The following is a 21,914-nucleotide window of genomic DNA, read 5'->3' on the forward strand; positions in this document are numbered from 1 at the left end:
AAGCATTGGCAGTGCTCTGTACAGTTTGGTGCAGGGCTCCATCATCATGACGGAGCCCTGCACTAAGCTGTTTCTTTTTTTATTGAAAAAAAGCAAATCCGAAGGCGGGGGCGGAGATAAAACTGACCTCTAATCCCACCCATGTAAATTAGGTGGGCGGAATTAGCGGCCTCTCTCCAGTGGCCCTCCCCTCACAGGGTCATTGGAGGGGTTTATTCAAGACAGAAATGGAGTTGTCTCTTCTTATGGCGAATGTACCTATATCTTGACGTTTCTATACTTCGTTGTAATGGAGTATATTATTATTATTATTATTTAATTTGTAAAGCTTGTGACTTCCCAGGAGTAACACATAGTATCCAGGTCAAACACATACTATAAGAGAAGAGTTATGTGGAACAGTATGCAGGAATCCACCATCTCGGTAGTAGAAAACAGTCTCCTGTCCAAGACTTGGACCTCAGCTACACACATGAGCTTCATCACTGAGTGCGCAACCATCTCACTCAACAAGAATTTCTTTCTGTTCGCAAACCAACTCTACCATCAGATACAAGGCACTTCAATGGAAAAGACCTTTGCATTCAGCCTAGCCTGCGTGTACATGGCTGACTTTGAGAAGGAACATAGTTTTGGACATACGAAGCCTTACAACACCAACATCATATTGTGATGACGCTACATAGACAACATCTTGTGGCAAGGTAAATTTGACACCTGCCATGAATTCCCCACCTGGATCAACTCGATCAACCCGTACCTCATGTTCACCAAGACAATCTCAGACAGACAACTTCCTTTCCTGGATCTCCTGATCTCCCTTAATGGTAGTAAGCTGCCTACTACAACCTTCAAGAAGACCACAGACTCCAACAGTCGTCTCCTATATAATAGCCACCATCCAAAAGCCCTCCAGGACAACATCCCTTATGGGCATTTTCTTTGACTTAGAGGGAATAGCAGCAATGCCAGTGACTATGATCGGAAAGCCACTGAACTCAGCACTATTCTCTGAGCCTGTAACTATTCCCACCTGACCATGACATAAGTACACAGGAGGGCTAATAACCACCGGGCAGCACTATTAAAACCCAAAACCAGGTCCAATGACTACATTATCATGTGTCCCTCCACATTCCCCTCCCACGCTGCCACGTTAAGACGCACCCTAAAAAGAAAAAGAGAAATGGTGATGCCCACAAGATGCTGGGCGGTTCTGAGGTGAGAACAACATCCCCTCTGGAAACTCTCCCCGGTTACAGGACACTACCTGTGTGGGTCATGTGGGGTATGCCATCTCAGTAAAACAACAAAAGAAATCAGGCTAGATCTTTTGTACATGTGGATGCAGAGAGGCTATAACAACTGCAACACAAAGAACTGCGTATATCTTATCGCCTGGCCTTGCGTGCTTAGATATGTTGGTATGACAACAAGACCAGTAAAGATTAGGATCACTGAGCACTGCAGTAACATACTTTGCAAACGAAACATCACCAAGATGAGTACACATTTCGTGACCAATAACCATACCCCTGATGACCTCCAGTGGACCATCTTGGAAGCACGTAATTATTGGGACAAATAGACCCTGTTCCAAAGGGAACAACCCTGGGACTTTCATCTAGCCACCCATATCACTGGCCTAATTAATGACATTCCCTGGAGTAAGTTATATACTTGACAGTTCCGTTTCCTTGGATCTGCATTGATTACTGACACGGCTAACAGAGGTTGACGGTATCTCCCCACTTCATGTCAGCCCTTGGTGACATCTCACAGCACTGTCAATACAGGATGACATGGTATACAGCCCATCATATGGTTACATGACATTCACCTGAACTACTACTGACACTGCCAGGCGTATATGTCACCTACTTACAACATTCGCTATATGACCACCATAACTGTCCATACAAACACATTCTCTGTTTTCCACAACTGTTGCAAAAGGGCTACATGACATACAGACAGCATAGGGTTCACCTAGACTACCTTTAACATCCAGATTACCCATACTGCCGGATGTATATGTACTCACCTATGATATTTATATACTCAACCCCTATAGGTGGCCATGTAGATAAATCCTCTGTCTTTACAACACTAGTCAAGACCTATTTTCATGCTTTATTGACGACCTTGTATATCTTGATTTACCTTCTGCCTATGAAATTTACAAACATGGCCACCAGCGGACCATATGGATATTTTATCTGTTTTGATCACACCAGTTAAGACCTTCTTACATACATTATATGCAACCTTTTGTATGCAGTGTTTACAGATAAATACACCTTTTTATATCTTTTATATTATTTGCCAGTTTACTTGCATCAGGACACAATATTATCTTTAAACACACTCCATGACCCCTTTCTTCCACTTTTGAGACTCCATCCCTCAAGTCTCACTAGGCACCTGCCCCGGCTAGCGCGCATGCACTGTATGTGATCAACGTTCGCGCTCACACCAGTCAGCACCAGCATCTTTCGGAGGCACAACTAATAGAGGGAGACATGACACCCAGCGAGCACCGACATGCTTCGTGGTTGCGATTTTACCATCTTGACAAATGGAGTATCACCGTGACAACGGGAAACCCTAAGCCCCCCTCCAATATGGAGGCCGCATTTCTGGAGCTCCCTATGGGCTGGTCTAGTCATCGCCCGACTTCCTGGCATTCCACACACCTGTGTTCGCTCCTGATAACACACCAGAAATTAATCTTGACATACTTAAAAACACTCTCCCCAGCATCCTCACTACCTCCAGGCCGGCAGAGGAGGGTAGCTCCTGGGCAAATTGCGGCATGGGACCATATGAGTGTCAAAAAACTAATGCTGTTTATGTTACATTTATCCCTTCTTGTTCATCAGTTGTCTCCTAATTGGTGCATCTGTGTTTACCAGTTTGTTTCCGCAGCTAAGCGTGGTCCTCTGCCAATGTCTAAGGGGCACAGTCACTACTCTAATAGGATAAGGTCCCTATTACCTGCATTTGGGAAGACAGCCCTATGATGTGCCATGCCCTATGCATGGATTTGGTGTTGGGTTTTGCTCTGTTTCCTTGTGTGGTCACCTGCCTGTTTATTTGTTTTATCGTGCACACTTCACTGCGGGCTGACAATGCTCCCCCAACATGTTTTTTAACTCAAGTCAAGGCATACTGTATGTATTAAGGGAGTGTCAACCCATCCGTCAGTGGTGACACCCTTGATTAGCTGTCTCTTCTCTCTCTTCCAGGTCGTATTTCTGATGTCCTGTACCGTAGCAGGTATAGTTGACAACAAATATTGATTGGGCACATTTTTCCAAACACACCTCCATTCCCAGTCAGCTATAGGCTAGGTGTCATCCATAAGGTCCTGACGAATTGCCTAAGATCCAATGTTGAAGCACATATGGGTGTGTGAGGGTAATCACTTCTGATCACCCTGATCCAGTTGATCAGCCCCTCTCCCGGTCCCGATCGACAGCTTCTTATTTATCTTTCTTGCTTTCTCTTGAGGAACAGCATCCTTCTATTTTTTTAACTGTTACATTTAAGGAGCTTGGGTGCTGGACCTAATAATCAGCTTCTAGTCCCTCTCTTGGTTTATTGTAATATTTAACACAGAGAAACCTTTCCCTTCAAATTCCCATCAGTTTTGCGACTGTTCCCTTTCTTTTCTCACTCTGGACAAGAGCAAATCTCTCATCTATGTTTACGCAAAAAACTACGTTCCTCAGATCTGTGACTTTTCCACCAAGTTGAGAATTTTTGAAAGTTCACAACCTTCTGTCCTTTTCCACAGATTGTTACACCCACTCGTGAGGGAATATTTGCTTGTGCTTGCAATTACCCCTTACTGGCATTACAGTAAATGTGAATAAATCCATTTACGAGGGCAAACTGAATGGCTCTTTGAGGTCCTCATATAGGTTTCTGAAGTGCACTCTTCATGTTCAGTAGGTAATACGACATTGAACATTATGGTGCCGAGTCCGATCCTGTAGAAACCGGGTACAAATGGTTGTACGGAGCGTTTTCTCCGTACGACTCGTACCCGGGAAATCCACCGTACAAACCAGCAAGTACGATTCGTACAGAAATACCATTTCCGTACGATTCGTAAAAAACACCGTGAGGCTAAAAAATGCATACAATTCCAATCCTGGACAGCGCGTCTGCGACGTCCGCACGGAGTCAGGCAGCGTTTTACGGACCAGCAAGTACGATTCGTACCCACAGCACTCCGCACGGCTATATTTTAACGGGAGCCAAAAAGTGCCGGAAAAGCTAAGTACGCCGTGATGCACGAGGAAAAGGGGGCCCAGTATGTGCCGTACCCCCCCCATAGGACACGCCGCCCCCCACCCCGTAGGTACGTGCCGTACCCCCACCGTAGGTACACACCCGGGGTACGGCGTGTACCTACGGGTGTGGGGGTACGGCACGTACCTTCCCAGGGCGTGGGGGTATGGCGCATACCTACGGGGGTGGGGGTATGGCGTGTACATACGGGGGTGGGAGTACGGCACGTACCTATGGGGGTGGGGGTACGGCGCATACCTACGGGGGTGGGGGTATGTCGTGTACCTACGGGGGTGGGGGTATGGCACGTACCTACGGGGATGGGGGTACGGCGCGTACCTATCGGGGTGGGGGTACGGCGCGTACCTACGGGGTGGGGGTACGGCACGTACCTATGGGGGTGGGGGTATGGCGCGTACCTACGGGGGTGGGGGGACGGCACGTACCTACGGGGGTGGGGGGACGGTGCATACCTACGGGGGTGGGGGTACGGCGCGTACCTACGGGGGTACGGTGCTGACATGTGCGGGGTGAGGGGGGCTGTACGACTCGTATCCGGGCACAAGTTTACCCGTGTACATGTGCGCTACAGCGTTCGCTCCGTACGGGGCCTTTCACATGCGGTTGTGTATGCGGACGGGTGGTACGGATCGTACTTGCGTGCTCGGACTTCTGTTTTACGATTTGCACGTAAAAATGTCCGGCTCCCTATCGGTCACTTTTCCCGACGCTATTCGGACGTAAAAATTTACGGCTCCCTCTCGGATCATTTTCCCGACGCAATTCGTATGTATTTTTCACGTACGAATCGTACTTCGCAGTTTGTACGGTACTTGTACGATTCGTACGTAAAAAAATACGGATACGAGTCGGACGGTAATTTTTTTTAATGGATCGGAATGGGCACCTATATGTGACATTCATATATGTTTGTAGGCACACATGAGATGATACATTAGATTAAAATCACATTTAGATGTGAGATATGTAGCTCACCAAGTATAACCCCAGTAGGTCCCTAACTTCTGCTGCCGCTATGCCGTTTAAACGCCTTAAATTCAACTTAAAGAAATGGGGAGGCAAAGTATTCAAGGTAAACCCAATCCAAGTCTGGAACAGCCTCCTGCTATACATACGGTCAGCAGCGTTTAAAACTAGCCTTCTCAAAGAGCAACTAATTTCACCATTCTACTTCTACTCAACTAACAATCAGTGAGCATGTGTACGGTGCCAAGAGACTTCCTGAAATTGAACTTTGGGCTTAATAAATACCCAAAACTAAATAAATAAATAAATATGTGATGTCCAAAAATATTGGGGAAACATTTTATATGAGTTATCTGATAAACAACTTGATATGCTTTACCTATGCGTGTCATCAGCATAAGGGAGAGAGCATTAGATGAGTGGCCAAAATGCTGTAAACACAAGCACTCCCTGCACTGAAGTAGCAGGCTTGTGCCTCCTACCTTAGTATGAACTGATTCCCATTAAACTAATGGGGAACAGAATGAGTCATTTTGACATTAGAATGCTGCAAGCCCTGTACCAACATAGCTGAGCCAGCACATTTCCCTGAATTTTCCAACAAACTCTCATCCAGAGAATTTAGTCAGTGCTCAGTATTAGGGCCCACAGTTTTTCTTAGAGCCTGCTGATGGGGTTTGCGAATGCTGAGCTTGCCGAGTACCAATGTGTGAGAATTGGGTATTTGGTTGACTGGGGTGCAAACCCTGGTCATGCAACAGACACAGTCCCTGTCAGGGTGAACCACAAATGTCACTAAATTAACCTGTTTATAACCTTCTGATAGCTTGAGAAAAAAGCAGTCAGGCTTAATTTAGAGGTAATGTGTAAAGTATTTATGTAACACACAAACAGCAATAAAGAAAAAATGCTACAGAAGAAAGATCCTAAAACCAATTTAGAAAACTTTAGTACATTTTAATAAATTATTTGATACCAAAAACAGCAATATTCCAATCAGGAGAACCAAAGTTATGATTTTTTAAAGATTAGGGTAAAAATGAGCACCAAAGAGATCTAAGCTCCAACCACGGACATCTAGTTGCGCAAGACAAGGTCAAAGTAAAAAAATACAGCTGACCACAATGGAGTGGGGGTCAGATACAAAGAGTGAATTACGCACCGGGCATCGCTTACCTTCAGACTTAGAAGACATTCCAGCAACAATTCTCTGAGAAGGTAGAAGTTCAGCTGGGCAAAGCTGCAGGTGGTGTCAGTGGGGGGAGGGTTGTCATCGAGCAGCCACTGTGCGATGTCTCGGTGAAGGATTTTGCGTTCAGGCTTAGTCACTTTTTAAAAGTTGAAAATCCCCAGTGGGACGAGTCTGGAGGCTGTAGGCAATGAGAGTTACATGAGGCCTGGTGCACTTTGAGCAAAGGACCTCTGAACAGGATTTGCTGCTGTGTAGAAAAACGTAGCTGCCGGAGATTCAGGCAGACCGGTGATGCATCTTGGGTGGCTAGATGAGTAGGCTGATCCCAGTCTCTCTCGATTCTCAGAGCAGTTTTTAGCCAAATATTGTCTAAGTCTCAAGTTTTGGCTATCTGGGTACCATTGGCACCAAGGGACCACGACTGGAGGGCCACCACATGAAGGGTTAGGACTCACTCAGCCTGGGACCAGTTATGGGTTCAAGATGGTTGGAGCCTTTTCTGTTCTTAAGGCCAGCCATGAGTATAGGCCTTGAATATGAATCAAATCTTGATGACGCAGTGGTACCCTGAGCCGTGCCACAGTACTGTATTGAATATTTGCATTATTTTTGACAGATCTGTCAACTGCAAATACTTCAGCAAGATTTGATTCATACTCAAGACCTATGCTCATGGCTGGATTACACTTGTAGCCCTAAAAATATTTGTTTGAAATCATTGAAGCAAAGGGGTTTGTGTTTCTAAGCATTTGTCCTGAGGATGGTCTCATATATTAATTATAAGAGACCAAATTGTCAATGTCTCTCTACGGCTTGCTCCTGAAAATATCACGTCATTATTCAGTCAACATATGAGTACCTTTGTCATCCACTGACCGGTTGTCTGACAACTTCATTACAAGAGTGGATTAACACTACTTGTGACTTTTTTCATGGACTGTAAATATGGACTACTGAGAGTCAATTAAGCGTTGGATGTTAAAACGTATTGTAACTTCCTATATGTATGTGTGATTTAATCTGTTGTCTGGCTGTTTTATATGTTTTATATCTGTTTATGAGTAAAAACATTTGTTCTCATATATGCCTTGCTGTCGAAGCATTTTTCTTCTTTTTGTTGGCTCTCAACTTCTCAAAATCGACAATTAGTTTTGAGTAAGATAATGAATGATCCCCTCGTTGGCAATTTTTTTATTGTGTTTTCAGTTACCCAAGCTCTCAAGGAGTTACTGGGTTGCCCTTAGACTCTTCTTGCCACTAGCTTACCCATTAGTACTAGTAAAAATTCCTGTCTCTCCTGCTACATAAGCGGATGGCTGTTCCTTATTCTCATGCCATGACCTGAATGGTTGATGGACGTGAAGGCTTAACTGAATCAAAACATGAGAACATAGTGTCTTTCCTGATGAAGTTCCCCAAATTAGCTTTAGAGGACCAAATACTTTGTCTTTAATTCCATGGAGTTACTGATACCACAGGCATTGGCAATACCAGGTGGGTGGGTGCAGAAATAATTCCTACTGGGGCATTTCGTGGAACACAGTGGGGGAATCAGTGTACCTGTGGCAATGTCCATGTGTTTTCTCTTGGTGTTCCAAGATGGTAATCTTGATAGGACTGTTACATCCCATTTCTGTCCCCATCAGGATTACAGGGACACTTGTAATGAGGCCCTAATTCTGCTATATTCGGACGCTACCTTGGGCGCAATACTAATATCTCTAAGGTTCACCGTGGGGGTAATTAACCTTGAGCTTGATCTCCTTCTGGAGGATTCTGTAAATGATTTGTTCCTGATAAATAGTAGAAGGGAGTACAATAGTACACACTGGGAAGGTAATTCATTGATAGATCTGACAAACACAAAGAAAGGCATACTTTGAAGATGCAACAGATGTCTCCCTGGGGATGGTGTGTCTGAGCTAATGTTAAGGGGATTGCCTCGATAAGTATAGTGCAAAGGTAGAGTTATAGTTTCTTTTGGGAGTGGCAGCATTGCAGAGGGAGGGAGTCATTAATGCTATCATCTCTCGTACAGTAAATGTGTCTCCCTTTGGCAAGGGTTACACAATGGATCTAGGTTCCCCTCAATATACAGCATGTCAGCAACTATTAAAAAATTGTAAAAGTAATGGGGTGGCAGTCAGGTAAATTGGAGGTTGCGGTCTTGTCACTACCGAAGGTTGAAACCCAAGTAGGTCAGCTACACCAAGCATTTAATGAACTAAAGTATTTAAAGTAGGATTTGAAAATCCCCCAAAGAAAACGTGAAAGTCAGAGCTGCCACCTGGAGAGGGAATGGTTAACCATGTTGAATTGACTCAGGTACATAAATGACACCTAGGGAAGGGGATTCAACTCCTTTCTTGCAACTCATTCACCCTGGTTGTCATAATAGGGCAGCGGTGCTCAAGCTTTTTTATACCTCACCACCCCTCAAGTAAAAACAATGGTCCTCAGAATGACAATCATATGTTTTCACAACTATTCTTTAAAATTGGCAGCTGTAAACATATTTATTTTTTCCAAAAAGTGCAGTTGTGTTCAGTTATCCCTTTTAAAAATGCAATCAGATATATGATTTACAACATGATAATGATGGCTGGGTGTTCTTAAACTGCAAAGTCTCCTCAGTGTGATCCTTTATTAGTGGGGCTTGAGTTTGTGACTTTGGGAGGTCCACCCCCTATTTAACATCTACTCTCATCCAGGTACTTGAGAGCCAAAAGATGTTACTGATGGCCCATTATAGAATGGCTCACTGCCACTCAGTTTTTTTCACTGAAAACTGAGTACTGTTTTTATCATTGTTCTCCTCTTTGCCAGCGCCTGATGCCTTCCCATGAGATCATTTCAGGCCCCCCCAGTTTGAAGACAACTGTCATGGAGTAAATTTCAGAACGTTTTGGGGCAATTATATGGTGATGCTTGTAAATTCCTGTCAGCCTAGTATATGTAAGTAAAGCACTGCATATGTTTATTCAACTCCCATGTCTTTTTGGGAGCTGTTACCACTGCTGATGCCCCAGTTGATAGCAAAGCCTGTTAATATTGCCACTGTGATGAAGTAGCAAGATAGGTAAAATGTCCTCCAGGTAGGCATGCCTACCTTTAGTATATATTTACCCTGTGACGTCGATAATGGTGAAGGAAGGGCATCATTTTTGTATGCATCAATCAATTGAATGATGGCTGAGGGTTTCCAGAATATATTCATAATGTGGCGGGGATCCTCAGAAGGACCTAGAATAGATCAAATTGCTCATTGGAAGAGCCTATCAAAATGCATCCTTCACAGTAAACACAGAGCTATTGCAGGTGTGTGCACAGAGTGGGAGGTCTCTTAAAAGAAATTGTTGGGACAATGTCTACTGCCTCCTTTAATATGATCTCACTTCCCTGGTGTGTATTGGCCTCCACTTCTGTCCTAGCAACTCTACTGTAAGATAACTCCGCAACTTGTATGGTGTATGTGGCCTTATTCTAGAGCAGTGATACTCAAAGTACGGCCCGGGGGCCACATGCGGCCCTCCTGACCTTTTCATACGGCCCCCTGGGCAGCAGCAGCACTGGGCTGCCGTTTACTCGTCTCAGCACTAACATGGAAAAAATAGTTTAATATACTGCAAACATTTCCTTAAAGGTTAATTGCAGTTAAGTAAAAGGAAGAAACTAGGCCCTTAACTTTAGGAACACCTAACAGCCACTAGATATATATGCCTTGCTTCCCCTCACTTTACACCCCCCTCTGGCATCAGTGCGACCCTCGGTCACACCAAAGGCCAAACTTTGTGGCCTCCGGAAAAATGTATGTGAGTACCCATGCTGTAGAGCCAGCTGCTGTCTAAATGCCCAAAGCTTGACATATTCCGCCGCTCTGTTATTACAAATATAAGCATCATTGTTATAGTTGCATAGGGGATTGGACAATATATCAAAACGAATTCCAACCTAATAAACTGTGTTTAGGTGGTGTTCCTTAAATCAAAGCATTGAGTGATGAAACTAGTCCATTTAAAAATACTCACTTTCTGACTGTAGATAAGTCTTTTTTAGTACCAAAGTATCCATTTGAGTTGCCCAGATGGCCTCTAAGATACAAGTATTTGGTGCCTAATAAAGTTGTTTTCAATCAGCTCCTCTGCTTTGGGAAGTCATAGATTGACTCTGTTATGGTGTTCTGAACTGTGGCAAATACAGATGAGAAACACTAAGCCAGCCCATAGCCCTCATCTAAGATCTCTGTTGCATGCAGCTTGGTAGACGCTACCAGGAAGATCTGAAGGTCTCGCTCCATTAGGATGCATTTTTATCAGGCTTAAATACTATTTTCTCATTATGAAAAGGCAAAACCTTGTTGTTAGATTAAAATCCAAGAATTAGCACATAAATTCTGTTGCACATTTATTGAGATTTGCTACGTGATATGAACACACTATTGCTATCCAACATATGAATAACTGGAGTACTTTCACCCTATAATAAAGCAAACAGAATATGATACATATGTCCAATTAATACTAAACGAAACACGTTTATAGATTAGAAATGTGCATATAAATAAATTAATGCAGTTCAATGAGGAGCACGTAGGCAGGAAAAAGATAAGCGGGAAACAGGTTACCGCTATCAACACACAAATAGAGGAAAAGACCCAAGCTGACAGGAGCATTACTTTTGTTTGTGAAAATGAGCATCTTTCTTAAAGCAATGCCTCTTTCAGAAAGTGGACACACATCACAAGCGAGGAACAGGGCAATGAAGGAGTTAACAATAAGCTGTTATTCTACTGATAGCTCTGTAAACAGCTGTAATTGGCAAACAAGTTTAAATGCTTGGGAATAGGACTTACTGTCTTTTGATTTTAGACTTTGAATAGTAACCATTGTGAAATGTTTGCTATTTATATTCAATGTTTTATTTTATTTAGGAATACGTATTAGTTAACAAAAGTCAGTGACTTTTGTCTCACAACTAATATTGAAACATTTTCAGCCACGTGTATTGCCCTCTTGGTAGTTGAGGTTCTTTACTGCAGGGAAAAGACTGATTAATGCTCTTACAGAGACTTCTGTGTTTAAAAACATACAAATTAATTTTAGACTAATTTTAGTTTTATTGATGCAAATCCTATGTTTGCGTCTGTGACTGAAGTCACCATCTTGCATATGTGACTGGTCCATGGTAGGTTTGAAAATGAATCTAGTATCATGAAGGAAACATATCCAATTGATGTTATATATCTTGTCTGTTTACAGTTACTGATATTAAAACCCAGCACCATATTTATCAACATTTTGCTCTGGTACAATGTCACCAAAAGGGATGCACATGGGCAAAAAGTGTTGAGTTGTTATTTACTTTCCAGCACAAAACTAGTTTTGCATTTGAAAGTAGACTAAAAATAATGCAAAGTAGCACATGTGTCATTTTTCATTATTTTTCATTAAGGAAGATCCCCAGGTTCGGTACATGGGTGATTCCATGCTACAACCCATGGTTTTTGAAGGAACGTCCAATCTATCTTGACGTGGCTTTGTTCCAATAAATTATGCCTTCTTGAGGCAGGCATCAACTTAGAAACATGTTTTTATGTCTCTAAACCTTTCAATGTGTGCATGTGTGCTAGACTGTACAGCACACTGACAATGTTTGTAAAGTTTTAAAGTGTGTTATCATATTTTTTCAAAAAACATCCTATGCTAGTCATCACACAGACACACCTTTGCACTATAGTGCCATGATGTGTGTGGCTCGAGGCAGCCTAGAACTGTGCCCGGTCTGAGGAAGAGAGCTGCAGCGTCATGTGTCCGTAGATATGGCGCTGTCTAGCTCAACCCTCTTAGCTCAATACAGGCCAACAACTTTGTGCTAAGTTTTATTAAATCTCAACCCAAGTGTCTTCTTCTAACACGTAAGCCTCTGTTACTCATCTTAAATGATAAAACAGTAGCAAAGCTAGAAAGAGACATGTATTGCTGTACCTAAACGTGTGCTTTGATATGTTGCCCAGGTTTCATTGATTTCATTGTGGATCCAACCTTTACTGTGCTGACGGACATGACCGAGAAAATTGTGGCTCCTCTCATCGATGAAGCCTCGCGCTCTGGCCTCGCGGGATTCAGACGTTCCAGGTTAGTGTGGAAGCAGCACCCCCCAGGAGGTCAGCTTGGTTTATGCCACCAGTGAATGATGGTTTTGCCACTGCATACCTGCACCCCATGAAGTTTCGCTGATTCATGAGAAAGCATTTTCCAACCTGCTTCTTCTTGATTGTATTCTGGTCGGCGTTTTTCATAAGGCATCTTATGCCATGATTGACTCTTTTGAAAGCACAGTTGTTTGTGTGAACAGACAGGTGAGTTTTTGACCTCCCACGGAGATAAACATCTCTAAAGAAGCATGATTTAATTCATTTGCTCGCTGACCAATACTTGTCACTGGCTAACTTATCCAAACAGGAACCCTCTATGAGCTGGGGCCACACCAGACTTATGCATCAGACAATGGGCCATAGATAATATAAATATATGTGTCTGAAGTGTCACTACATAAAATGCAGAATGCCAGAAGGATATGCATCAGGTCTCTATTAAATGACCAGTCAAACATTTTTGTGCAACCTGGTAAATAAGCCACTTCCCTAATAGGGACCTAAAGTGATAGTGCTTGAATAAGAGTTGCTTACCGTGACCCCATCCCTCACCCCTTCAGGAGATCCCTCGCTCTCTGGCGGTGCTGCCCTCCCAATCTATTCCAGCAACAGAACCGGCGATTAGCTGCTTTCTTGTAGCTGCCACCAGGCGTCGTCCCGGTGACATCTTGATATAACTTCTAAAACACCATTAATCAACAAACACATTGAGCTTTGAACATTGTTTGAAATAAAATTCTGCTTATCTGTCATTTGACGTTTCAAATCGGAACTCGTCTTTCTTCACATATGTTTTAAAATTGGCAAAACCAATTCGTCTGGCATTGACAAACCTGCTTTGTTTTGATTTATTTATATTTTTGCAAACACACGCAGTAGACATGAAAAGTATAAAAAATAATACAAGGTGAATATACCACTGTCTAAATGTGGTGTGCATATATTTAAAAAAACACACGAAGTTAAAAATGACCCATTTGAAAAATAAAATAACGCAAAATAAAGGCAGAAATTGACTAACAAACGCGGCTCTGAATGTCACTTCCTGTTAGTTGGTTGTTCTCATGTGCAATTATATAAAGTGCTGTTACTCAAAGTGATGAGGACCAATCGCCCCTTGTTGTAGCCTGAGGTGGGCGGAAGCAAACTGTGAATGACACTTGAACAGAGCAATGGATGACGCAGGCTGATTGAAAGACTATGTATATTTATGTGTGTATTTGTAAATATGTGGTAAACATTGGACTGGCGAGACAGCTAGCACTGTATGTAGGTCAGACCTACTGGGATAAAACGTTCTCGCATTTGGATCAAAACCATTTGACGTGTCTGTAAGCAGATGCCCTTAGGCAGAACTTAATTCATCATTAAATGAAGGCAACTGACTCTAACTTTGATCCTGCCTGGAACACCCCTTAAACAAAGTTAAAGTCCACCAGTCGGTTCCAGGGTTCTATGTGGTGAGCTCTCTTATCCATCCAATGGGCATCTTCTTGTCACAAAGCTCAATTGATTAGAATCTGGAAAATTCACCTTCTAGCCTAGTTTAGTACAATTCTAAATTGTATAAACATTACGGCCGAGTCCGACCTCTCTTTCTTACTCTATTCTCCCTCTAATAACCCCCGGCTTGTCTTCCTCCATTCTTCGTACTATGCCCTACGCGGTCTTTCTCCAGTTGATTGGTTCACTCCCGCAGCGCAGCCATATTTGCTTGTCCGCCATGTTGTGCCTCACGGAGCAGTCTTAACATGTGTTGCAATGTGTCTTTGCCTTCCAGCCTGAACAGCATTAACACCTCGGAAGTTAAAAGGACGAGTGTCAAAAGCACTGGGTCGGAGGGAAGTGCCTCTTTGAACTGCTCTATACTCACTGTGGACTTCAAAAGCTTTAGAAACACCTGGCACGAGGTGGTGCTGCAGAACCGAGAAAAATGGAAAGCACAGGCAGCCAAAGGTAAACATGCAAAAACGGAAGGGAATCCCGCACCTTTTAAGAGCCAGTACTGGTGTCTGAGAGGAGCGTCACTGCTACAGACTGTCAAATGTTACAAGTCTCAGTACAGGGTATGCAAAGTATAGAAATGATCTCAAGCAGTAGGTCACTTTATATACTTGACCCTTGTCAATAATTATGATACAATCGTGAAATTACTGTTGCGTTGTAAGGTTGTGTTTTCATACGGTAGACCTATTAATCCAAGCCAGACCAATGTGGTCTTTCATGTTATGTATATCCAGTGCTTAATGTGTAAAGAAAAAATGTAAGTGCCAGGGTTGTCGTCAAGAGGCTACAGCAGCTTACACCACCCACTGCCCTTGCCAGAACTGCTATTTACAGATACAACACAACCACTAACTATCACACTCCCGCAGGTGTGGCAATTCAAACTATTCCATGCCCATTAAGCTATTCGAATGGCTTTGGTGGAAGGTCTTATTCAATGTTAATGCATATTGAAATAATAAAAAACATCTGTTGTTGTGCTCATCTCTAAGTCAGACAAACAGCGCCACCATGTGGCAGAATATCATAAGTGCCGCTTTTGACAATTAAGGGCCCGTGCTGAGTACCAGAAAGCTGTGGCTCAAATTAAGTATAGCCTGTACATAAAGAACAATGGCCCTATTAGAAGTTTTCTGGAGCCGTGTGCTGGACATATGAGTTTAGAAATGGACTCTCCGGGCCCTGGAAGTGGGTGTGACTTACAGCCGCGGACCGTGGAAGGAGTTCTGTGGGGCGGAAAGGCGGGGCGGGGGAGGGACACGGTGGGGGGTACTAAAAGCCGGAATATGGATAATTAGAGGTAAGTAAACAATTAAATCAATAAAACGAATTTCGTAGCGCGCCCTGCATCGCAAAATGTGATGCAGCGCGCGCAACGAAATTCGTTTTATGTATTTAATTGTTTACTTACCTCCAATTATCCATATTCCGGTTTTTAGTACCCCCCCCCACCCTGCCCCTCCCCCGCCCCGCCTTTCCACCCCAAGGAACTCCCTCCACGGTCCGCGGCTGGTGACTTACCAGCGTTAGGTTCAGCATGGATCCTGCCATGCGTAAGATACAAAGTCCAATTTCCCCTGCTGTGGGATCCACAGGGCAGGATGGTGGCTGGGTCAGACCAAAAGTGGAGATTCCTGTTTTCAAATTAGTTATGGCTGTATTTTTGGTGAAATTCAAAGCCGAGAATCATCATGGTGCTTGAATGGCTCTATAAAAGTAACTCCTTTTCGTTACACTCAACACAGAAGGGGCAGTATTTTGAATACTTCCAGCTGCATTTGTTGTAGATTTTCAATTTTTTTTCTCCAGAGGATCAATAGTTACCATCTAGTTGCAGCAATTGTATATACATGTACTCATGTACGTTTTATGAAATGTCACACCAGAGAATAACACTATTTTGGCAAAGTATTGCCCTTGCTATAATCAGAGCAGTGCCTTGTATTTTAAGGATGTTATAATGTGAGTGTATTGCTCGCCATATTGTTTGCTGAAAAACAAACACAGCAAGTGTCTTAGAAAATATCTCGGGGCATGTTTCTGTTTTCATGAACAGAATATTAGGTTATTGTAAGTAGTGCTGTGCCAGACATGGGGAAAGTACGTAATATGGTTTGTGTTTAAGCATATAGCTTCAAACGGTTTGAAGCTATATGCTTAAACAAATAATGCATATATACATTGAATTTTGAAGTTTTAATGACCATATTATTTCCTTGAGGCAGGTTACAATCATGTTTTTTTTTAAATGCTGCCTCATAAATTCTGGTATACACAAATTTGCGCTGCGATTTCATACTGATGGGTCCATAGAAATGATTAGAAAACATTTCTGTTGTAGATTCTGCTGCCGTTTCCTTAAGCTGCAGCTCCTCCCTGTGGATATTCATATCAACTGCATTTGGGGAAGGTGTTTCTCAAGACTCTGGAAGGAAATTTATGTTAAAAGAATACACAGACAGAACCCAGGGCTTAATATCAATCCGCCAGGCCATCGGCAGCAAAGTCTCATTGTAGGAATGATTAATAAAGTACGGAGGTATTAAATCTAAGTGGTGAATTACATTTCCATGTAACACATAATTTATTAATTCAAAAATTAATTACCTTTGTCAGTAGCTTCTGGCAAGAGAAATAGATTTCAGCTCTCTGTGAAAATTAATTTTTCTGATTTATTACTTATTTGGAACAGAAGCTTTCCTCAGTGCAATACGATTCTTAAACATAATCTGATGGCTGTTTCAACAAAGTTTTAATATGCTGAGTGATTAGAATTCCATTGAAATAAAGTTGCTATTGTTTGAAAATTCAAAGTATCATTCCTGAGCTCAACTCGTATGTTATGTTTCATAGTGTTTTGTATTGTACATACTACGACTATGTGCAGTTATTTTTTGGGGAAAAATGTAGAATTTATATTGTCACGTTACACATTAGGTTAGCCTTAGCAGAGTACAGGAAGGTATGGAACATTACAAGCAACCCTGGAAAATGTATTTAGGATACCCACACAATGACGTCCAGGCCTTGGTGTTATCGTGGGATTTGAGAGGAATTTCCAACAAATAAAGTTTGGAAAAAATAAGCCAAACTGTGCATTTTACAGGGATAAGTTTGTATATGGTTTGGCTGAAAGGTATTTGGTTTTACCGGTAGTCTGTACAGGAACATATGGAATACTCTATATTAGGTGCCCAATGCCCACAGACATTTTCTCTCTTACATATTATCTGTGTACCTATTGAAAACTTGCAACAGTGGGAAACATTCATTACAACGCAGTCATTACAACGACCTACCTTTCCAACCCAACTGCTACAACACAACTGCCTTTACATCACATGCCATTAAAACGCATACCATTACAAAGCATGCCATTACAACGCATTATAAGGTAAGTAATGGAGATTTTCTAAGTATTAGGGTGGGTATGGGTTTTAGGGTACATGGGAATAGTAATTTTAACCCCTACACTATCCAACACTTTCCCTACTATTGCACTCACTGGATTGGGAAATAGTAATTTTTACCCCTACACTATCCAACACTTACACTACTGTTGCACTCAATGGAGTAGGAGTAGTACATTTTACCCCTACACTATCCAACACTTACCCTACTGTTGCCCTAAAAGTATTATGCATTGTAATGGTATGCGTTGTAATGGTATGCGTTGTAATGGAATGCTTTGTAATGGTAGTTTTAAAAAATGCATTGCAATGGCATGCGTTGTAAAATCATGCAATGTAAAGGTAGCTGCGATGTAAAGACTGTGTTGTAAAAGTATGCGTTGTAATTCCATGCTTTGTAACGTCATATATTCACACAAGTGCTCTCTGGGCTGGATGGGCTGAATATGTCAACCTATCTATTTCAGAAAGCAGTCATCTGTCCCCACTGTTTATGGGATGTAGCTGTGCCGCATGTAGCCACTACAGCACTAGCAGTATGTCAAATTTTTTGTAGCTCGGGTGAGCTGGGGGCTTCCTCCACAAATGTCTGTGTACACAAAGGCACTACTCTCAGTTTCGCTGACTCATTGTTTTACCTTTCTCAGGTCAATAATAGGAACACTAATGAGATTGGTTATAATAACACATTATGTAAGAACTAACAGGTAATTCCATGGAATTATGTAATTGAAAACAACCTGCTATTTTGTGAGCCACTTATGCTCAATTATATTTCTAGCTCATTTTATGTTGTTGAATATATAAAAATAAATTCATCCGAAGTATTTTTTTGTATTTACTTATGCATGTGTAATTTTTTGAGAAGGAAAGAAAATCTGTTAAGGTGTCAGGGCTAAGTACAAATATTGCAATTATATATCATGTTTATTGGTCTTATATGCACAAAACAGAAAATTGTTCAAAAGGTGTATAGCAAATAAATTAAAGATATAACAATGTCATTTGAAACATAGGCAATGATACAGGATAACGTCATGTGGTGTTTCACATACAGGAAATTGGCTGGGGACTACATTTTTTTCTCACTTCTTATCATGAGAGTCTGAAATTATGCAGCCTCAAATGATAGAGTCTGTACCTGTGAACTATAGAACACCCCTGATGACTGGAAAGCGGTACTCAACCATCCCTTGGAGGGTGTATGTTGTCTATAGTGTAAATGCTATAGTACTCCATTCAAAGAGTGGCGACCTGAACGTCTGGCGTGCAGCTCGCCAGCAGGGCACGCTTAGTCAGCAGTGACCAATTTGCTTTCTCTGCAGGTGAGCACCAGAGGCTATGGAAGTCTGTTATCCATTTTTATTAGGGTGGAAGACAAGTATTGCTGTTTTCACTATTGCTCTGTGCTAGCAGATATAGAGGGACATTCCAAGTGCGCTCTGATGAAGACCCTGCACAAAATATTTCCTCTGGGATCGAATTCAGCACGTAGAGGATAGATTGTTTGTTTCATACCCATATATGCTTTTGTGGCAACCAAAATCCCCATGAGTTTTGAGATCTTCTACCTGTCTACGTCACTTAGTCACAAATTATTTGCACTACACTGTTTCACTTCGTTTTATGGAGCACCCTGTATATGTGTGCTATAAGATTTTTTATAATCTCATCTTTCTGGACTGAGAGTGTGGGCTTTACATTTAATCGTGATTTATTGAGATTACTGTTGCAGCTTCTCCCAAGTAGTATAATTGCATATAAATGAATCTCCTGAAGCTATTGTTTATTTTACCACAAAACGAATGATATGCATAAGGTGTCACGTTTCTTGTAATTGACACCACATGGCCTATGAGTAAGTTTTACATTGCATAGAGATGGCGTATTGTGGCATTGGATGGTATGGTGATGTACACCCCTGGAATAATTCTAGTCTTGGAATATTAGTTATAATTCTTGGCGCATTGATGCCATCCTTTTCATGTTGGTGTTTAACCATGAGATTTTGCTATCCTAGTCATATTAATGTTATGTCTTGTCACATTGAGGACATCAATGGCATGATATTGTCCACCCATATTAAATGCTGGCCCAGGTATATTGGTGTTAATTCTTGTCATATCACAGTCATCCTGGCATTGTAGTATTAGGCCCTGCTGCAACAATGGACCTCACATACTAATGGTAACCCTGTTATTAAATTGGCCTTGCCATAGTATATTTTTGGAATCCCTGGCTTGAAATGGAGATACCTTGACTTCACCTTGGTTGTCCTCCATCCATTTAGGAGCTCCCACTGACCCCTGCCACCCACCACGCCTTCAACCTCAAATACAAAGAAATAGGACCCTGGCTCACAGCATCATCAACGTGGCTTTCAGCTCAGCCACCTTCCCGGAAACCTGGAAGCTTGCCAAAGTCATACCACTATTGAAGAAGCCCACAGTGGACCCATCGAACCTTAAGGACCACCGCCCAATCTCGCTTCCCCCCTTCCCAGTCAAGGTACCAGAGTCAACTGTCAACCACCAACTCAAAGACTACATGGAATCCAACCACCTACTTGACCCTTCCCAATCCAGTTTCTGCTCGAACCAAAGCAGAGAAACCACCCTTATAGTCGCCAGAGATGACATAAGAGCCATCCTTGACCACAGCGAGTCAGCAGCCCTGATCCTCCTCGACATGTCAGAGACCTTCGACACCGTTTCCCACCACCACCTCATCCAACGACTTCACCACATCAGCCAATACCCCGGGACCCTAAAGCTGCTATCCATTCTTCTCACCAGATTTACTTAGAGAATCTGCCTCCCGCCGTACACCTCGGACCCCAAGAACATCATCTGCAGTGTACCCCAGGGCTCCTCACTCATCCACACACTGTTCAACATCTACATGACTCCGCTGGCACCCATCGCTTGCAGCCACGGTATCAACATCATTTCCTACGCTGACGACACCTCATACTCTGTATCACTCAAGACACAGACACCACCAGAGTGAACTTCCAGAACGCCATGACAAATGTTGCCGACTGGATGAGAGCCAACTGCCTCAAATTCAACACTGAAAAAACCCAAAGTTCTCCTTTCTGGACGACCCCCCCTCACCCTGGGACGACACCCGGTGGCCCTCCACCATCGGACCAGCACCCACCACCCATGCCTGCAACCTCGGAATCATCCTCAACAGCGAATTCTCCATGACACATCAGATCAACTCGGTTGCCTCCACCTGCTTCAGCACCCTCTGAATGCTCCAGAAAGTCTTCAGATGAATCCCCACTGACACCAGAGGAACTGTTACTCAAGCCCTCATCACCAGTCAACTTGACTACAGGAACACCCTCTACGCCACCACCACCCTCCTCCTCAAGCGGCTCCAAATATTCCAGCATGCAGCAGCAAGAATCATCCTGGACCTGCCCAGATGATCCCACATCACCCCCCACCTCTGTAGTCTGCAATGACTCCTCGTCAAGAAGAGATGCTACTTCAAGCTGCTCACACACGCCTACAAAGCCCCGCACAACACAGGACCATAATACCTGAACAACTGCCTGACCGCCCACCAGACACCTGCGGTCTGCAGCCCTGGCCCTCGCCACTGTCCCCTGCATCCATCATACCTGAGCTGGAGGACACTCCTTCTCCCACCTCACAGCCAAAGCCTAGAGCGACCTCCCCATCCAGGTCCGAACATCTACCTCCCTCGCTGACTTGAGGAGTAGACTCAAGACCTGGCTGTTCGAATAGCTCCACCTCACGCAAGTGCTTGGCTCCTCCTTGGGGTGATTAGCGTGCTCTACAAGTTCTGATTGATTGATTTGGTGATTGATTGATAAGGCAATATATATATCCATGTGTGGCAGTAGTAAATGTGAAGAGTTTATTAAAATGCCAAACTATGGATTAGTCACCAAAAAAGTATTTAATAGAATTGAAAATATAGTATTTCAGAACAAAAATAGTCTTTTTCCATTATAAGGGTCTATTTCCTATTTAGAAATATTGCATGTGGTGGCAAAGGTATGTTTTTTGAACTGACACGCTGATGTTTAGAAGAAGATGACATTTCCAAACACATCTTTCAAGCTGATATTTGTGTGAAAATCACAACTGCTGTCTGAGCACAAAGTGGAAGGGGTGAAAATGTTTGTTTCTTGTTTTCAAGTTCTGAAAGATGGTACTGTGCATATAGTCATACACATAGGATTTTACTAAGCACACATAACACCCGAGGGTCTCAAAGCGATAGCAAAACCCAGAGAAGGGATGGAAAGACGTCAATAGGAGAAGAAGAGTGATCAGAAGAGCCAAGTTTTTAACCTTTTCTGAAACGGATTATGATCAATAACCAT

At 42.8% G+C, this 21,914-nt stretch overlaps 1 protein-coding gene across 11 annotated transcripts in view; it reads left to right on the forward strand.

The window, feature by feature from the left end:
* PDE1C (phosphodiesterase 1C) overlaps window positions 1-21,914 on the forward strand; it is a 1,636,609-nt gene that overhangs the window by 1,409,951 nt on the left and 204,744 nt on the right. For all 11 annotated transcript variants that reach the window (XM_085607521.1, XM_085607513.1, XM_085607514.1 and 8 more), the window contains 2 exons: window positions 12,492-12,612; window positions 14,413-14,588. In XM_085607521.1, the coding sequence (XP_085463647.1) occupies window positions 12,492-12,612; window positions 14,413-14,588 (297 nt within the window). The remainder of the gene's footprint in view (window positions 1-12,491; window positions 12,613-14,412; window positions 14,589-21,914) is intronic.

This window comes from Triturus cristatus, chromosome 5_2 (genome assembly GCF_964204655.1).
Source record: "Triturus cristatus chromosome 5_2, aTriCri1.1, whole genome shotgun sequence".
In the NCBI taxonomy this organism is placed as follows: Eukaryota; Metazoa; Chordata; class Amphibia; order Caudata; family Salamandridae; genus Triturus; species Triturus cristatus.